The sequence below is a fragment of the Monodon monoceros genome, unplaced genomic scaffold, assembly GCF_005190385.1.
Source record: "Monodon monoceros isolate NGI ecotype Baffin Bay Population unplaced genomic scaffold, NGI_Narwhal_1 Super_Scaffold_8, whole genome shotgun sequence".
NCBI lineage: Eukaryota > Metazoa > Chordata > Mammalia > Artiodactyla > Monodontidae > Monodon > Monodon monoceros.
In genome coordinates, this window is record NW_021703785.1 from 42,889,310 (window position 1) to 42,908,734 (window position 19,425).

At 35.1% G+C, this 19,425-nt stretch overlaps 1 protein-coding gene across 5 annotated transcripts in view; it reads left to right on the plus strand.

The window, feature by feature from the left end:
* Positions 1 to 19,425, plus strand: part of DIAPH3 (diaphanous related formin 3) — a 548,620-nt gene that overhangs the window by 240,029 nt on the left and 289,166 nt on the right. For all 5 annotated transcript variants that reach the window (XM_029210108.1, XM_029210109.1, XM_029210110.1 and 2 more), the window contains 2 exons: positions 9,411 to 9,503; positions 16,540 to 16,634. In XM_029210108.1, coding sequence (XP_029065941.1) covers positions 9,411 to 9,503; positions 16,540 to 16,634 — 188 coding nt within the window. The remainder of the gene's footprint in view (positions 1 to 9,410; positions 9,504 to 16,539; positions 16,635 to 19,425) is intronic.

Consider the following 19,425-nt stretch of genomic DNA (forward strand, 5'->3'; position numbering starts at 1 on the left):
GTATTTCCCAGAACTTCTGCCAGTGTTCTTGTCCCTTGGTGAGCCACATCCACAGCCCGCCTATGCAGGAGACCCTCCAACACTAGCAGGTAGGTCTGGTGCAGTCTCCTATGCGGTCACTGCTCCTTCCTCTGGGTTCTGATGCGCACACTACATTTTGTGTGTCCTGGGTGGAGTCTCTCTTTCCCCTAGTTGTGCCGAAATCCTGCAATTAAATCTCGCTAGCCTTCAAAGTCTTATTCTCTAGGAATTCCTCCTCCCATTTCCAGATCCCCAGGTTGGGAAGCCTGATGTAGGGCTCAGAACCTTCACTCCAGTGGGTGGGCTTCTGTGGTATAAGTTTTCTCCAGTTTGTGAGTCACCCACCCAGCAGTTATGGGATTTGATTTTATTTTGAAAGTGCCCTTCCTACAATCTCATTGTGGCTCCTCCTTTGTCTTTCCATGTGGGGTATGTTTTTTGGTGAGTTCCAGTGTCTTCCTGTCGATGATTGTTCAGCAGTTAGTTGTGATTCCGGTGTTCTCGAAAGAGGGAGTGAGAGCATCGACCTTCTCCCTATTTAATATGGCATTGCTTTATATCTGTCAGTTAATATAATTTATTGTTACTTTTTCTATTCCCAGGTTACTTAGCACTGTGTGTACAAATACTAATAAGTTGGCTTATTAAGTCTTTCCATTCTACAGCATGCTAGATATCCTGAATTACCTGTGTCCTCATTTGGACTTAATCCTTCTTTTAAATTAGGAATGTACACTGAGTTCTCATTCTTTTCATAATAAGGTTCTTTTCCCCTTCAGTTGATTCTCTTGTGTATGCATTAGCATGTCATACATTAACTTTTATTCTTTGCTTTGTAATTTCTTTAGCAGAGGTATATTTCTACTTTCTAATATCATCAGAGGATATATGGGAGTAGCTTGTACTGGCAAAAACCATAGTTAGAAAAAATATTTTTTATGAATACACATATTATTCTATGAATGGGAAACAGCAACATTCAGAAATAATTCATAGGGGTCGGTTCTAGAAACATTCCTTATAGTGGGGAGATTTTGAGGATACAATTTAGGGATGTTTTTATAAGAAGTGATGAGCCAAGAAAGATCATGTGAGAATGGGCTTCATTCTCTGGTAGCTGAGTGATTCCTTTTACTTTCTTCCCTCATACCTATGGTTTATTCAATCAAAACTCATCTCAATTTGTAACTAATTTAATTAAAACAATTAACACTAAGTTATACATGATAAATAGGCTTAACTGTCCTAGGGTTATTTTTCACCCCAGCAAAGCTTGTTGAGTTAAAAAAAGTTGTTGAATATTTGATTTTGAAGGGTGTTGATAATTTTATTTGGTTTGAACTCCTGTTTTTCTGCTATTTAAGTCTTTGGTCATTAAGGAGTGTTTACACACAAGGGAACCTGAAGAAAGTGGTTCTTTTAGTTTGTAGTGGTAATACTTTTGAGATGAGCAATATTGCTTATTTCTGTGGTTGCAAAGGTCCTTAGAGATGAAGTAGTTTCTATAACAGTTTGTTTTTATCAGCTTGTCTTTTCATACAGGAAAAAGAGATGCAGAAAACAAATTGCTTTTAGTTAAGTATGTAGAAATCATGTGATCACTTTGAAGTATATGTTTTAAGTTTTTTATAAAGTGTATTCTCAATGCCTTAATAATCCTTTTGTACATCATTTAAAAAAAAATCTAGCTACACCTCTAGTTCAAGGCTTGTTAAGTAGTGAAATCCTTCTGCCTTATCCATATAGGACTTGAGTTATAGAGAAAAAGTCCTTCAAGAAAAGTTGTTTTATACCCTTGTCTTCTAATTGTATAGAGAAATGTGCATTTATTTGCTATACTTTTGATCGTTACTGATGTTGAAATCATCTATTCCATAAGATTTTATTTAGTGGTTCAACTAGTGTTCTTATATACTATATAATTCTTAGCCTTGGGTTGCCAAACAGACATCTTTTTGCTAGTAAAATGCTCTGATTAGTTATGGCAGTCATATATTAATATTTGAGTAAAAAAATAATCTGTTTCTGCCCTATTTATTTTCTTTGCAGTTAGGCACATAGCCATTTATTTTTGTGCCTAGAAATATTAAAACTGGGTTTGACAGGTCAGATATGACTAAAGCTATTTATACAATTATAGTTTTCAGTACCAAAGTGTTTACTTTGATATTTTGCGAAGGGGATAGTGCCAACTTAAAAAATGCTAATTTATTCCGGGTTTTCACTTTTTTCTATGGATTTTGTATGTATCTTCTGTCTTCGAGCTGCCTAAATCTTCCTTGAAACCATATCGTCCTATCACAACTCCAGCAGCACTAACTCTCAGAAATCTGCTTTCTTTTCTCAACCGTTCACCTGCTCTCAATACCACCCCAAGACTTCCATTCCGTTCACCCCATGTAGCTGAATAACTGCGCCTCGTCCAAAGGGAGCCACCATGTGAGAGTAGTGATGGCTGAATTCTCGACTTTCCCTTTGGAAGTATAGTTTTTTCCCATAACTTTAAATTCTGCTCATTGTGTTCAGGAGACCAAGCATTTCTCTTCCTTCCCCGGGTCCACTCACTGCCTCACCTACTCTCCCAGTAAACATGTGCAGCAAGGGAAAATTCCATTACCTGAAAAAGCAACGCTTGGGGAGTTAACTTCCTCTTATGAGCTTGGTTGCAGACTGTTTTCCTGCTGCAGATTCCCTGTCCCAGAGCTGCTCTGGGCCTGTGATGCAGTGGTCAGTGTTCTTGTCTAGGATCTGGTGACAGCCGAGGCCTTTGTGTGACCTCGTGCAAGTAACTCATATTTTCTCTACTTAGGTTTCCTCACTGATAGATGAGGTAGTTAAACTTCATATTCAAGGGCTGTTTGCTTCTAAATTTCGGCCCAATAAATTTTTGATACTCTTTATTGGCCTCTTAGAACCTCAGTAGTTAGAAAAGTCAGGAAGAAAAACAACCACAATTGTGCAAATAATCTCTAGTTTATAGCTCTCTCCCTGCCCCCACCTTTCACCCTATTTGAAGGTTGTGGTGGGCCTCAGTTTTCATTTCCTAATCATATGATTTATGTTCGCTTTATTTCTGTAGTTGAGATGATTTTTATTGGCTTCTTTCAGTGTCATAGAGAATGGTTATTTAATCATTCAGTCACTTCCTTTTATCCTCTGAAGGCTAGTGCTATAATAATCTAATGAACAAAAAAAAGGTAATTTATTTTAAACATACAACATGTAAAATTTAATAGCACTTGTACTAAATGAAAACCAGAAAAAATTAAAATGCTTAGTATTTTAAAAACGTTGTCATAAGATAGTTACCCAGGAAGCTCTGACAAAAATAGAATAAAAAATTATTATTCACATTTACTGATTTAAAATACTCAACTGTGGAAAGAGAAACTATAGTATTTATTACATTTTGTGCTTCTACTAGGTACTCACACGTTTAGAATTGTAAGAATTGTGCATATTCTAGAATTGTGCACATTCTAGAATTGTTTGCAGTGGTTAAATAATGTACTGTAAAATTTATGTGGAATCCTATTCCTAGAAAAAGGTCACATTTTAATAAATCTGATTAGAAAATAATGGAAAATGAACTAGAGTAAGATGTATAACCATGTACCATGGAACTGTGATATTTAATGGAAAATTTAGTATGAAAGAAAAGATTTTGAAAGGAGATTCTTTATATAATTTTGCTGCTATTTTTGAAACTTTGAAAATAGGAAAAGAATAAAGAGAAAATGTAATTAAAAAAGACTTTTTCAGTTCATAGCTCTCGGCAACAAAGAGTTTGGTCATCTTTGACTTCTTTCTGACATAAAACCCTCATGAAATGCGGCATATGCTGTGTTAGTGATCAGAACCATTCTTGAACAGGATTAATCTTCTCTCGGAAAAATGTAGCCTTACTCAACATCTCTAGGAAGTAAGGTTAAACATGGACTTCTAATGGCAGAAAAGCTAGATCACAAGTACAGATGGCACTAATAATCTGACTTTATGACTCATACTTGAGGAGAGCTAGTCTTTTAGTGAAAATGTGTTGGTACTGGGTTTAGAATAGGAGCTCCACCAGTGGATGGGATGAATCTAAAATGTGCTCGCCTCTGGGCTCCTGAGCTGTGGTCAGGCACTCTGTTTCTTATCCCTTTTTTCTCTGTCACTGCAGAGGTAGGGGATGGTTTCAGGAAGGTAATGATCATTTCACTTCATTCTCACAAGTCCTTAGAGGGCCAGTGTCTCCAGGTGAGGGATGTAAGCCGCAGTGGACTGTGTCTGGTACCCTGTGGGGCCAGGATGGCAGAACGTGGCATTGAGATTCCAAGCCTGAGTTCCCTGCAGGACCCTGCACTCTCCTGGCTAGTATTCCACAGAGATACTGTCAGCATGGGAAACTGAAACAGGATTTTGTGAAAAAATTTCATTCCCGCTAAACAGCCTCCTTTATTCTTATTCCTCTTTAATGCATCCCTGTTGTTGTCAACATGTATATCCTGCTTTATCAGTGACATTTGCATAAACATTTTCACTGGTTTTACTCTGATTTGAGGCAGTCCATTATCTGGCTGTGTTTTTTTCCCCAGCAGTACTTTTCATTATTTCTCAGTATGAAAGATTTTAACCAAATCAGTCTGTTTGGGTAATAAACTGATTATCTGGTTTCATATCTACATAAGCATATTTCTACCTTTTTTTTTTGAATCTTGTTTTCTGTCTTAGAAAACTCTGCTTCTTCCCCCCTTTACCCTATTTCCATTCCATCTTTCCCCAGCCATCCTTTGACTATATGGAGCAGATAAGAGAGGAGAAAGCCATGATTTCATTGCATTATGGGCATGCTGATACATTAAACTCAATAAGAGTCTAATTTGTCATTTTTATAAAAAAGCCGAATTGGTTAAAATTGCTTCAGTTTCTGATTTGCAGGTTAAAGTGGTCAAGATTGCTAGATAAACTTTTTTCTTTTTTTAATGTGACACCTAACATTTTACAACTAGTGGAAAGAATATTAGAGTCAAAGTGTAGTGACCCTTATTCTTTTATCAGATCTGTTGCTTTTAAAGCTACTCACCTTGAGCATTATCTTTCTCATCATGATTATGATGATGATGATAGTAGTCACAGAAATGGTATTACTCTTATGAGAAGTATATAAGCAAGTGCAACAGAAAGTGTTCAGTGCAATGCCTAGCAGATGTTCAGTCAATATTATTTAAAATTTAAGGTTATTCATTTCTTTGACTTTTTTCTTTATGTAGACCAGAAAATGTTTCAGAATGTGGCAGGTTACTGCTGTTGAGACATAAACTGATTTTTAAAAACTTAGAATCAGCCTTTTTCTTGAGGATAAAGATAGGAAAATAAAATGTATACATTTTCTAACGAGTAAAGGATTGCCATTTGGTCAGGTTGAGGAAAGGAAGTTCACTAATAAAATTTTTACTCACCTTCATCTGAAAATTTTAACCAGTATAACAAGACAAGGAAAAGATTTCGATACTAGGAATAAGGAGACAAATGTGTCATTATTTGCTGATACTTGGAGAACCTGTGACAGTCAGTAGAATAATTATTAGGACTGATACCTGTATCACTGTTTCAGGTTTCTCTTCTGTACATTCAGCTGCCTCTTGTACATGACTATGTGGAGATAAAAGAGCTCCTCAAACTACACATGTTTAAAACTGGACTAGGTCAAAACTGTTCCTCATTTGTTGCTGAATTAAATAAACAGCACCATCGTCATCTGCCTGGTTACTTAAACCCTTCTTTCTCCTTTAGTCTGCAGGTACATACACACCTACAGATATTTCCTGAGCTTCTGTTACGTTCCAGGCTTGATGCTCAGTATACAACGGTGAACAAAGTTCCTGCCTCTAGCAACTTGCTTTCTAATGGGGGAAGAGAGACAGTAGCAGATTTATGATATGTGAGGAGTAAGTGCTTTGGAGGAGAAAAAAGGCAGAGTGATGTTGATAGAAAATACTGGGCGGGGGTTGGGGTGCTATTCTGTATAAGGAAGTGAGAGAAGTAAACCTTTTCTGTTAAGGTTTAACAGGAGTCTTTTGCTGCGTTGTGGTGAAGAGACTGCAGTTGGTCAAGCTTGGAAATGGGGAGACTAGTTAGAAAGCAATTGTGATCCAGGTGAGAAAGGATGGTAGCCACAAGCGGGGGAGTATAGTAGCCCCTGCTTATTTTAGTGAATATTAAATTTTAGTGAATATTTTAGAGTTAGAATTGATGGGGTTCACTGATGGACTAAATGTAGTTTTGGGTTAATGGAAAGAGGATGACTTCAAGCTTTGTGACTTGAGCAATTGCAATAAGAGCATTCCCATTTCTAAGATGAGGAAAATTCCAGGAAGAGCAGCATGGAGGTGTGTGAATGTGGGTTTTGGACACGTGAAGTTGAAGGTGCCCATTAGACATCCAAGTAGAGGTGTGAGAGTAGGCAGTTGGATAGTCAAGTTGGAACTCAAGAGATGGGTCTGGACTGGATTCTGCTTTGAAGGCTCATCTATTCTCTCCATCCTGGTGGTCTGGGTGAGGTCCCATTTTTTTCTCATTTGGATTACTACAACTCCCTTCTGTCTTGCCCTTCTACAATTATTTTTGCCACTCTTTCAATACACCTTCAGTAAGCTGAGTTTTTTCTAAAATTCAGTTCTTTTGATGTCTCTCTCATGCTTAAGCCTTCACTGGCTCCACATTGCTCGGTGGATAAAAGCCAGAATTCTTATCATGGCTTAAAAGGTCTTGCATGATCTGATGTCTGATTAATTTCTGGTGTCATTTATTTACACCCAATATTCTTTGCTCTTCTTCTTTGTTAAAAAATTATTTATTTATTTATTTATTTTTGGCTGCGTTGGGTCTTCGTTGCGCGCACGGGCTTTCTCTAGTTGCTGTGAACTGGTGTTACTCTTTGTTGCGGCGTGCGGGCTTCTCATTGCGGTGGCTTCTCTTATTGTGGAGCATGGGCTATAGGCACGTGGGCTTCAGTAGTTGTGGCACGCAGGCTCAGTAGTTGTGGCTTGCGGTCTCTAGAGCACAGGCTCAGTAGCTGTGGCACATGCACTTAGTTGCTCCATGGCATGTGGGATCTTCCTGGACCAGGGATCGAACCCGTGTCCCCTGCATTGGTAGGCAGATTCTTAACCACTGCACTGCCAAGGAAGTCCAGCTCTTGTTATTCTTTTTTTTTTTTTTTTTTCTCACTGTTGTGGCCTCTCCCGTTGCGGAGCACAGGCTCCGGACGCGCAGGCCCAGTGGCCATGGCTCACAGGCCCAGCCGCTCCGCGGCATGTGGGGTCTTCCCGGACTGGGGCATGAACCCGTGTCCCCTGCATCGGCAGGCGGACTCTCAACCACTGCGCCCCCAGGGAAGACCCCAGCTCTTATTATACTTAATTCTTTCTGTGCCCTTCAAGTTCTTGCAGAGCCTGAAACACTATCCTTCTGTTATCTGTCTGTGTCCTTCCTTCCCTCACCCTAAAACTTTCTCACCTGGCTAACTTCTTTTCGCTTTCTAGCTTTTGCTCAGATATCATGAAGACTGTCTCTGGCAAGTATAGATTAATTTTCTTTAATATCCTGTGGTTCTTACCCAAACACTGAAGATATATCTATGTACTGTAATTGCCATTTACTTTGCAGTCCTCTCTATTGGTCCTTAAATTCTTTGAGGTCAAGACATCTCCATTTTGTCTAGCATGGTCTTTTTTAATTGTTGCTTAATAAATACTTCTTACTTGAATGAAAGAATAAATAAGTAAAGTGAATGATTATAAAACATATATGTAAAATTCAACAGTTTCTGTATTCCAGCAGTAACTAGTTGCAAAGTATAGTGGGGAAATGTAGAATTAATCAGTACCCCCAGGAGTATAATAGGAGTGTAATAGACATACTTAGACATACCTAACACTAACAACATACCTTAGACATACTTAGACATACCTAACACTAACAATAAATACACAGGATGCCTACACAGAGTGCTGTGTTAAATTGAAAAGTTATAGACACATGTCATGTTCATGATTAGGAAGTTTAGAAATTGTCAACATATCAAATTTGCCTGAATCTGTTTACAAATGCCTTGCAATTCAAATACAATTCAAGTGGATTTTATTTTTGGAACTTCGGAATTACTCTAAGGTTCCTGTGGAAAAATAAATGAGAAAAGTGAAGCAAGTTTAGAAAAGGAAGAAAAGTAATTTGAACAGCCAATTATATAGTAGGATATATCATAAATCCTATAGTGCTTAAGACAGAATGATAATAGCACAAGAGTAGTACATGGAACAGTGGAGCAGAATTAGAAGTCCAGGAAAACACATAGAATAAAAGTGTAATATAAAATCAGTTGAGGAAGATGGTTGATTATTCATAAAATGATAGAGATAATTAGTTAATAAACATTTTGAAAAGTATAAATTTTGATCCCTATTTCACACTATGTACCTAAACATGTAATTATAATGCTTTTCTGATATACAAAGAATTTAATTATAATGTGCTATCTTGTATATGAAGATTGTTTTCGAAGTTATTCTTCCTCAACATTAGTGATTTATTTGTATGTATCTAAGCAATTTGATCCGTTGTTCTTTGTCATCAAGATCCTAATTTTGTAAAGATGACTTACGTTCATCAGAAGTGCTGTCAACGTATGCAAAAGAGAGAGGAAAGATGACAGGATCGCTTTATTGGTTACAGCTGTTAACCTTGACTGTCATGTGCTGTGCTATAATCACAGTTCATATATTGTTGTTTAGCATGATGTGTTTATTCTCTTACTTATTTTTTAGCAAAGACAGAGAGGTTAAATGCATTTGCTGAGTTTTAAAAGCTCAGATAAAGTAGGTTGATTATCAAAATTTGAATATTTTTCAAAGATTTGGAAAACGAATTGTAAACATTCTACTCTTCAAGTTTTATATGAGCTGTCTTTTTAAATGAACAAGGTATATCAAACGTAAAACAGCTGGGTGTTTGTCTTTGTTTAGCACTCTTAGAGCTAACTCCTTAACCTATCCTAAGTGTAATACATTTACTTTTATAATTGTGTACTGTACATTGTTCAAAGGAGCTAACTGTACTTATTCTTCACCTGATAGCATTGGTTTCCATGGTGCACATCAGCTTTGTTTTTGTTTTTGCTGTTTAGACCTCTAAATATTTACTCTTAGTAGTTTTTCTAGGGAAAGAGCTGCCACTCCCTATCTGAAATAGTTTAGGTCTTGGGATATCTATTATTCTATTATTTTTATAACTGATTTAAATGATTTATATATTTTTTTAGATTCTTTTATGACAAAGTTCATATCCTGTCTTTTGGCAATTGAGTGCCTACCGCCCTTAACATGGATCTATCCTTGGTTTTACAGAGAGAAGAGAAGAAGATTTTGAAGAGAAGAAAGCTATTAAGAAAAGAATTAAAGAACTTAAATTTCTAGATTCTAAAGTTGCCCAGAACCTTTGTAAGTATCAGATTTCAATACAATTAAATTAGTGAAACACACCACTGAACACACTGGTTCCTTTAAATTATTTCATTTTCTTTTTGACTTGCTTTTCATTTTATGTTAATTTTATTATTATCATTTATAATAAATTCAAAGATAATTTTCCTTTCCTTTAGGTAAATTATGAGTTAAATTCTTCAAAAGATTAATGCATATTAGAAGATAAAACTAAGAAAGGGAAATATATTTCCCGTAACTGAAAAGAGACCTACCCTTTAAAGTCTTTCTTTTAAGTATAACAGTAAAGAATTATGGAATTTAGGTGATGACATAATATTTTGAAAAATATCGGTAGTGGATTATTTCTTCTATACCGCTGAATCTCTATTATTTGTGATACTTGATCACACACAAAGGAGGTTGGAATGTTAATGGAAATAAGGATGATGATTAAAATGAATTCTGTTATCCCATCTGAGCAGTTCAAAGCCTTTCCTCAAAAGTACTGACTGGAAATATTTTAGATTTAATTATTGTTACAGGAGCTAAATTCTTAGTATTGAATTGTTTTCCTGACTGAATTATTGTGGGAGAAGAGGGCAAACAGTTTTGCTTCTGACTGATTTCTAACTGCATCTTAAATGCATCAAAGATAGTTCTATTTGGAACTGAGATAGTATGATCTGGATATATTACTTTTCTGATGCTATAAGAGGGATAAAATATGGAGAGTCTAGAGGCATGAAGAGCTAACATGGCTTTTAGTCTGCTTTTCAATTATTACATTCCTCAAGTGAGATTTTGCAAGTATTGGGACAAAACAATTCTTGATCAGAGGATAAAGATCCATGCTATTGATTAAAGAGGGAATTAAGTTAGTGTACAGAGAAGGCAGAGTTGACATTCCTTTTGTGAAAGGTTTGGAACCCTCTTGCTTTGCAACTCATTATGACAGAGGGCCATCTCTTTTCTGCAGTGTAAGCCTGACAGAATCCCCACGGGCAGTGTGCAGACATTAGTGCTATTGGCCAATACACAGTTTTCTATTTCTGGGCACATACCTGCCCCTTTCAAGTTAGGTGGTACCATGTGACCTGCTTGGGCCTATGAAAACATCAATGGGGATGAGGTAACTTATGTGTGGAAGCGTTAATTGCTGATGGGAGCAGTGCTCTCTGCCCCGCACCCAGAGTGGTGATCATCATCCTGATATGAGGATGATAAGTAAAAGAGCCTGTCTTCCTGGTGTAGGATGGACATGTAGTCTGAATTAGAAATATGTTTTGCAGGGGAGGTTAGACCAGTGAAATTTTGGGGTTTGTTATGTGATACAGATATTTCAGGGCATTTCCCTCTTAAAGGAACATTGTCTCTGTTAAAAGCATTGGTAACTTAGATAATGTCCAAAAGTTCTATACTCTGTGATTTGAAAGATGATTTCTGTCTTGAAAAACGTTTATGACCTGCGTTACAAATTGTCTTGTTAGGTAGGTGTCCTAAAGAAATATCATTTTGAGTATAATTCTTTTTAGATGGGTTAGCCATGATAAGATAGCCTAAATAGCCATCTCAAAGTTGAATACTTGACTTGTTGAATAGGATTCTACTTACATATTACACACATGTGCTAAATGGGATTTCAAATTTAATTGTAATAGCTGGTGTGCTAGTTCTGTATTTAGCTCTTTAACCTTTACTACAGTCTCATCATGTAGGTAGTAGTATTGACATTGTAAGTAGGGTATCTGGTGGGTGTAGCAGTTCAGTGACTTGAAAAAGATTGCTGTTTTTGAAAATGGCCAGTGGGTATAGGGCATATTTATTCCTCTTTAGAGATAACAAAATTATACTATCATAAAGAAGGATATTGTTGTCTGGGTTGCTGTAGCTAGGGCATATGTATTCATTCATTTAATTGTTATACATGTTTTAATGTATAAGATCAAAAGGTCAGAATTCATACCAGGTCATCATATTATGAGGTAATCCATCTCAGATTATTCTTACCCTCTCTGATTGTAGCAAGTGTTATGATTTAAGCTTTAAGAAGCTTTAGCAGCCTATAATCTTTACTGTAATTATAGTCTGATTCACAGCTGGTTTTTGTCTAGGAAATTCAGAGTCTTCTGAGATACTGAATTCTGAGAAGAGTCTTGTGATGGTGACAAGACTCTATCATATCACTTAGAAATCTAAGATACTTTCTCTTAGATTTCCCTTAACTGAAATATTTCACAGAGTTTTGCAGAAAGGATCTAAAATCCACAGATTTATTTACCTATTTATTTAAAGGTGGGTTGGGATCCCTATATTTTGAGTTTGTAAAGGTTTTGGCAGACTCTGGGCTCAGTTTAAAAGATAGAATTCTAGCCATTCTAGGATCAAGAGATGGCTCAGGAGTTTTACAAGGTTCATATGCTTTACCAGATTTTTTGGAGTGGGTATACAGGGAGGAACTCTGAAACCTAGGAATTAATGTAAAGGTTTAAATATTTATAAGTTCCCTTGCAAAAAACATGTGTGACTGGTTCCAAAATCTGCACATTTTACACTCCTTCACTGCATTCAAAGCTTCCCACTGGGGTCAATATAATCACATTTTGAAGGATAAAATGCATGCTAGTACAAAGATTCAGTTTAATGGATATTTTTTAAGCTTTAAATGAGTATCTTATTATTCTCAATAACTTAAAAATTTTTAAAGGTCTATGCTTATTTTCTGATTTGTGTTATGCATTAGGCATTTTCAACTCTTCTGTAGTTTATTTGCCCTTAGTTATAGCAAATGTTTTCCCCAAAACTTATTCATAAACTATAAAAAAAACATAGTTCAATCTTTATAAATATATCTGTTTAATATATATGTTAATTATGGAATAATGCCTGAAAGTAGTGGATGAATTACAAATATAGAAGAAAGTTAAGGAATAAGTTACGTCTGTCTGCAAAGTAGGTTTTTCTATTCACATTTAATTTTTTCTTTCATGTATTATTGTATGTTGTTAAACATGTATTATTAATTGTGCATTATGTTATTTATGTTTATATAGTTACGTAATTGTATAAGTGAGATCATATAGTTGTTTTATTTGCAAAGTTAGGGGGTCCCCAAGACCACCTTCACTTCTGACACCAGTTGCAAATTTGGGGGTCCCCAAGACCACTCTTAAGTTTGATAATTTGTTAGGACTCACAGAATTGACTGAAAGCTGTTTTACTCATGGTTATAGTTTATTACAGCAAAATGGTACAGATTAAAATTGGCAAAGGGAAGAGGCATGTGGGGCAGAGTCCAGGAGAGTTGTAAGCGTAAAGTTTGTAGTTGTCCTCTCCCAGTGGAGCCATGGACAGTAGTAGCTTCTCCCAGTAATGATGTGTGACAGTTCTCACAGATTATTGCCAATAGAGATGCTCACCCTAGCCTTGGTGTTCAGAGTTTTTACTGGGTCTTGATTATAGCTGAACCCCTATATGATGGCCTTAGTTCCCAGCCCCTCCACAGTTCAAGCTAATATTGTGTGACCCAAAGCACCCACCATAAATCACATTATTAGCATAAACTGTCTGGTGTGGTCCAGTGAATGCCCCCAGTAAACAAAGACACTTTTTTCACACAGGGCATTAGGGCTTACAGAATACCTCATAGGAGCCAGACCTTACTTGGGTAAACTTAATCCTTTACCACACAGTATGTCACCTTTTTCCAAAACTTAATCCTTTACCACACAGTATGTCACCATTTTCCACCAGATGCATTTTGTTTTCATATTATTCATTTAAATTTGTTTTAAATATATTGTTATGACATATTATACATACAAGAGAATATATGAAATGCATGATATATAAATCAAACATTCACACCTAAAGAAATGGAACATTACTAATACTTAGGGACTTATATATGACCCTCTCTAATCTTATCCCCCTTCCTGTGAGAAGTAACCTTATCCTGAATCTTGAGTTAAATATTCCCTTCCTTTTTTCTCTACAGTTTTACCAACCACATACATGTTCCTAAACAATAAGTTGTTGGTTTTGACTAATATTGAATATTACATGTATAAAATCATACCATGTTAATGCATCTAGCTGTAGTGTATTCATTTTCATTGCAGTTTAATGTGTATAACATTCTTTGAATATTATAGTTTATTTCATTCGACCTCTGGGTTGTTTCCTACTTTTGGTGATACTAAGGGTGTGGCTTACTGTAGTTCTCAGGCTAAATGTCGTCCATTGCCTGCTTTTTTAAACAGGTTTTATTGGAACTTAGCCAGGGCCGTCTTTTACATATTATCTATGGCTGCTTTGGGGGCTGCAATAGCAGAGTTGAGTAGTTGTGACAGACTGTATAGCTCACAAAACCTAAAATATTTACCATGTAGCCGTTTACAGAAAAAGTTTGGCTTTTCTCTAAGTATACCTCTACCCTAAGTATATATACCTGTTCTGCATTCGTACCAATTTTCTCTTCCAGTATCAAAGCTTGAGTGTTCCCACTGTACAAACTCTCCCATGCTTGGTGTTTTACAAGAAGCTAATGTAGCTTTAAAGAAAAAATTATGTTTAGGACTTGTTGAGCTTCCTTGTTCTGATGATTTGTCTCTCTCTAAAATTCTGGAAAATGACATTTTCTCTTTAAATATCCTTCTTCCCTGGTGTGTGTGTGTGTGTGTGTGTGCGTGCGTGTGCGTGTGCGTCTGTGTATGTGCATGTGTTCCGTTTGGAACTCCAAGAAGACATTTTTAGGTGTCCTTACTCATCTTCTATGTCTCTTAACCTAGTACTTTTCCATCTCTTTGTCTTTGTGTTTTGGGTAGGTTCTCTGCCTATGTCACCAATTTTCTCTTTATCTCATGTCTAATCCATGTGAGTTTTCCATTTCAGTAGCTAAATATATATATTTTTATTTTTAAAGTTCTTTTCTCCCTCAAATCTTTGTTTCTCTTTAATAATGTTCTTTTCTTTCCTGTCCAGTGTTTCAAACTTTTCTTTCATTTCTTTAAGTAATTATTTCATTTTCTTCAGGATTTCTATTTTCCTTTCTTTCACTACAGCTCAGAAATAGATTTAAGATTAAGATAAAAAATAACTTTTAAAAAATATTTCAAGGTTCTCTGTCTACTTTGCCATGCTGCCTGAAATACAAAACTATAATTTCTTTCTCTCAATTACTATATTATGCCTTGGTATAATTCTTTCCTTTTAATCTTGCTATTTAACATAATAACCTTTTCTATGTTTTGTTATTGTGTCCATGGTTAGGTTTCTTGAGTAGAATTTACTGTCTCTCAAAGGGAATTTTAAGGATTCTGATTAATCTTACTATCTTTCTAAGTTTGCAATACAGGTACTATCTTAACAATTTGCCTTCTCAGTTTGCTTACTTCTGATGTTTAACATATTATTTATTATTTTTTTGTAACTTTTTTCTTATTCCTTTGCGTTTTCATACATTTTTCTCATTTTCCTATTTGGACCTCATTGTTCTCTAAATGAAGTGGGAGAAAGCCCTCTGAATTTGAGGCAGGTTCATCCCCCCCAATTTCCTTGCTTTCTAATTGTTTTAAGTGCTTTTAATTGTTTTAGTGTTTTCTTTTGTCAGATATCAATCTTTTCATATGTTTTTCACTGATTTTTATGATTAAGAAGTTCTTCTCTAACCATAAATGAGCTAATTTGCCATGCTAAATTTCTTTTAGTATTCCTATTTGTTAATATTTATACTTAATCCTACAATCATATGCAACTTGTTTTATACATGATGTACAGATTTAGATTTTATTCCCTCTCTATCAATTATTCATTGATTTTCTCTTTGAGATCATATAGTTATTATATTTTTGTGCTTTCTAATGTCTACAATGGGGTTATCCTTTTATAATTCCACTAATCTCTATCTTTTACAATATCATTTAGCTCCTTTGTTCCATCTTATGCTTGGGATATTGAGGATTATACACATTTATAATTTCTAGCACTATTATCCCACATTTATGACTGTGTGAGTTCAAAATGTGTGAATGAAGCTGATGATAAGAACACAGATGGTGCTCTCGTTGTTCGTCTGTAATTGATCCATGGTATCCTCAGGAATACAGCCTTACTCCAAGAAAGATCATGTTTTCTCTGTCTTATGTAAAATAGTGTTTTTATATGAAAATACCTACAAGTGAAATGATATGTTTGGCATATAAAACAAAGTAGTAGGTAGTGGTAGCAAGGTCTGTGTGTGTTCAAGAAGTGACATCTGTCACTGGACAGAAGAAACAATAATACTAGTCAAATAAGGGGGGAAACAGTAAAAGCATTAAATCTAATGCTATGAAAATATTCTTATATACTTTTGAAATCATTGTGTTTTAACATAAGATGTATGAGGTATAAAAATGGAAATAATGTTGAAATTCTCAGTAATAACATATTATCCCATCTAGTCCATTTGGACAGTTTTCCATTGAAATTTGTGTGCTAATATTGCATATTTAAGCTTTAGTTACATAAAAAAGGTATTTCTCTGGCATATTGTCTACAATATTTCTGAACAGTGAAGTGCTATTATAACTTGGAAAAGTGTTAATGCACTGCTTAGCAGTTTTCTTAAAAAAATTTTTTTTCTGAACTATTTAGTAAGGCCAGAAGATATTATGCAGGCTAATAACACACATGTGTAGATAAATATTACATGTACATATTGAGGTTTTATGGTTCTTTTCATTACAGTGTGCTATCTCTATAGTGTTCTAAACATATTTCAGTTTTCTAAAATCACATCAAAATTGGCACCATTCCTATGTTAGGCTAATAACTAAGCATTAAAAATCAACCTCAGAACCAGCATAATAATATAGGACTGTTGTTTAAACACTAGTTCTAAAACTGGAGAAGGGTATAAAATGTGCTAATGAAAGTTTCCCCCACAGTAATTATATTAAATAATTAAAATCTCTCACTTTATGAATTATTTTTGATTTTATATATAGAACTACATCTCAAATTGTTTTCTTACCTTCTTCATTATGAACCTTTTTTTTCCTCTTCCTCTTAGCAATCTTCCTGAGTTCTTTTCGGGTGCCATATGAGGAAATCAAAATGATGATATTGGAAGTGGATGAAACACAGTTGGGAGAGTCTATGATTCAGGTAAACAAACAGGCAGAGAGCTTAAATTCCAATATTTCATTGCAAGCTTCTCATTAAATAGAAATCTGTAAGTGAAGCAAAATTCTTAAACTAAATCATTCAACTGGAAAATCATTGCTGCATAATTATTTTGAGCATAACTTCTGCATTGCCAGGAGATAAAGCTCTGCATCTTCTCTTAACTGCAAACTAAATATAATGCTATCAAATGATTACATTTCAATTATTTCAAATGACTGTTTTTGAAAGGCAAATTGTTTACTTTTACATGTATGTTTATGTTTTTGTTACAGTTAAGCCTAGTAATATGCTAATTTAAATTTATTTGTATAATCCTTATAGAATGTATTTTTCTTGGGCTTATATGTCTTATAAAGGTATATTATTGTTTGGTATAGAATACTGAGGGAATTTTCTCTTTATTTAGAGTTATCTTGATTAACGACCCTTACTTGAGTCATTTGTGTTCCCATGAATTCTAGAAATTTGTTTGCATGGTATTCTGAATCATTCAGAAGGCTGGAAGACTTTTAAAATATTTTCTACTCACAGGATTATTTAATGAATGCTAGTATGGTTTCAGAATTACTTGCTGAATTCTATACATAAGGTACAGTAATGCATGTCTTTGGAGAAGCAGACCACAAATCATACAGTGAGAGAATAATATCTTCAGTTTGCTATCTTTTATTCTTATTAGTTATGTTAACAACTGATTAAAAATATTCTAGATGTTTTAATCCATCAGTAAGTGGTATCCTTGGAAGTTCTTGGTTTTGTCTGTCCCATCTTCTAAGTGTGGTGGTAATATATAATCCCATCAGTGATTTGTGCTGAGTCTCAGACTCATAAACTACCTAATTCAACAAACCTTTTTCAAGCATTTTTTTTTTCCCTCTAGTAGTTTCTCTTTACTACATTTTGTCTTTATTCCTGTTGATCGTGAATGTGCTTTGTTCTTGAGAGCAGATTTGTAAGTCCTTCAATAGAATATTTCTACTTAATGCATATGTATTTTTTACAATGTATTTGTTAAATATTTACAGAGTAGCTTTTAAGTTGATTATATGAATATTTTGGATGATCATGTGGCTTTTGTTGTTTGAGATGGAAAAAAGTTTGCATTTTAAAATTCATGTCCTAAGAACATTCAGTTCCATATAATTTATTAATATATTAGTTTTCTATTACTGCTTTAACAATTTACCACAAATCTAGTGGCTTACTATAAAACAAATGTATTACATTTTTGTAGAACAGAAGTCTGGTGTGGGCCTTACCGTGCCAAAGTCCAGGTGTCAGCAGACTTGCATTCCTTTCCGAAGGCTTCAGAGGAGAGTTCATTTCTTTGTCTTTTCCAGCTCCTCATGGTTGCCCGCATTCCTTGGCTGGTCGATGCCTCCCTTTAATTTCCAAGCCAGCAATGTTGCAGCTCTCTGTTCCTGTCTTATATAGTCACATCTTCCTCTTACTCTGTTATTCTCTCCCTCTTCCACTTTTAATGACCTTTGTGATTACATTGGGCACATTGGATAATCCAGGATAATCTCTCTAGTTTAGGGTCAGCTGATAGCAACTTTAATTCCATCCCAAACCCTAATTCCCTTTGTCATGTAACCTAATATTTCACAGGTTCTGGGGATTAGGTGTGAACATTTTAGTGGGATTGGGGCATTATTCTGGTTATCACACTTGCTAAATATAAAACCAATCTTATGAATTTAAAATTTAAAAATTTAGTTTGGACATATGCAAAGTCTTCAAATATTCATTAACAATAAGAATTTTATGCTATTTGAAGTCTTGTTTTTAATTTTAAAAATACTTTCTAATTGTAAAGTGAAGAACTTGCCTGTTTTGAACAGGGCATGGAAAAAGCATTACTTTGTAATAATCATTATTTTGGTAGGCTTTGTTCATTGTCATGATCTTATTATGGCATATCTAGTTATTTATTCATATATAACAAGATGTCAGTATTGATGTCATCTTTGCATGTTATTTTTCCACCTCATTGTTACCCATTTACCTTTGTCCCATCAGTCTTTAATTAATTAATTAATTTAGCACGTATTTCATGGTGCTCACCATGTGCAGGGCATGGTGTTAGGCTCAATCGGACATAGACTTTACCTTTCTGGAGTGGCAAGGGAGATGGCATTTATATATAACTATAATACAGGATAAACATGGCTGTGTTGAGGTTGTTTTAGAACTAGGGAATGTGCTAAGTGTGCGTATCTGTGTGTAAGTGTCCTTAAAGGTTGAATATGGCATGTATGTAGAAAAGAGCAGAGGGATCATGTGAGGGAAAAGCTGGGTGTGTGGGGGCAACTGAAGAATTTAGTTCGATAGGAGCTTAGGATGGGAAATATGATAAAGGGAGAGACAAAGGAAGGTCGGGCCTGTACTCTTACAAATCACAATAGTTTCATTACTTTAGAAAGCAAAAATAATGAAGTGAAAAATTAATGAATTTGTGATGAAAGATGAAAACTTAAGTATATATTAACTAAAAATACTTAAGGGGATATGATGATTATCTGAAAGGATGCTGAAGAAATTCAGAAGCCCAATGTAATAAATAGATCAGATGTCAACTAGAATGATTAAAAGAAAATATTAATAACCAGGTGCTTTGATCTCAGGCAATTCTACTAAGGGAAGCTTCTGTTTATATGGGAAAATCATATACCTTTATTGTTTTTATTCAGTTTGATAGTATTAATGGTGAATACTTTTTTTAGGGATGATCTTAAATTGCCACTTTTTTGTTTGTTTTTGGCCAGTC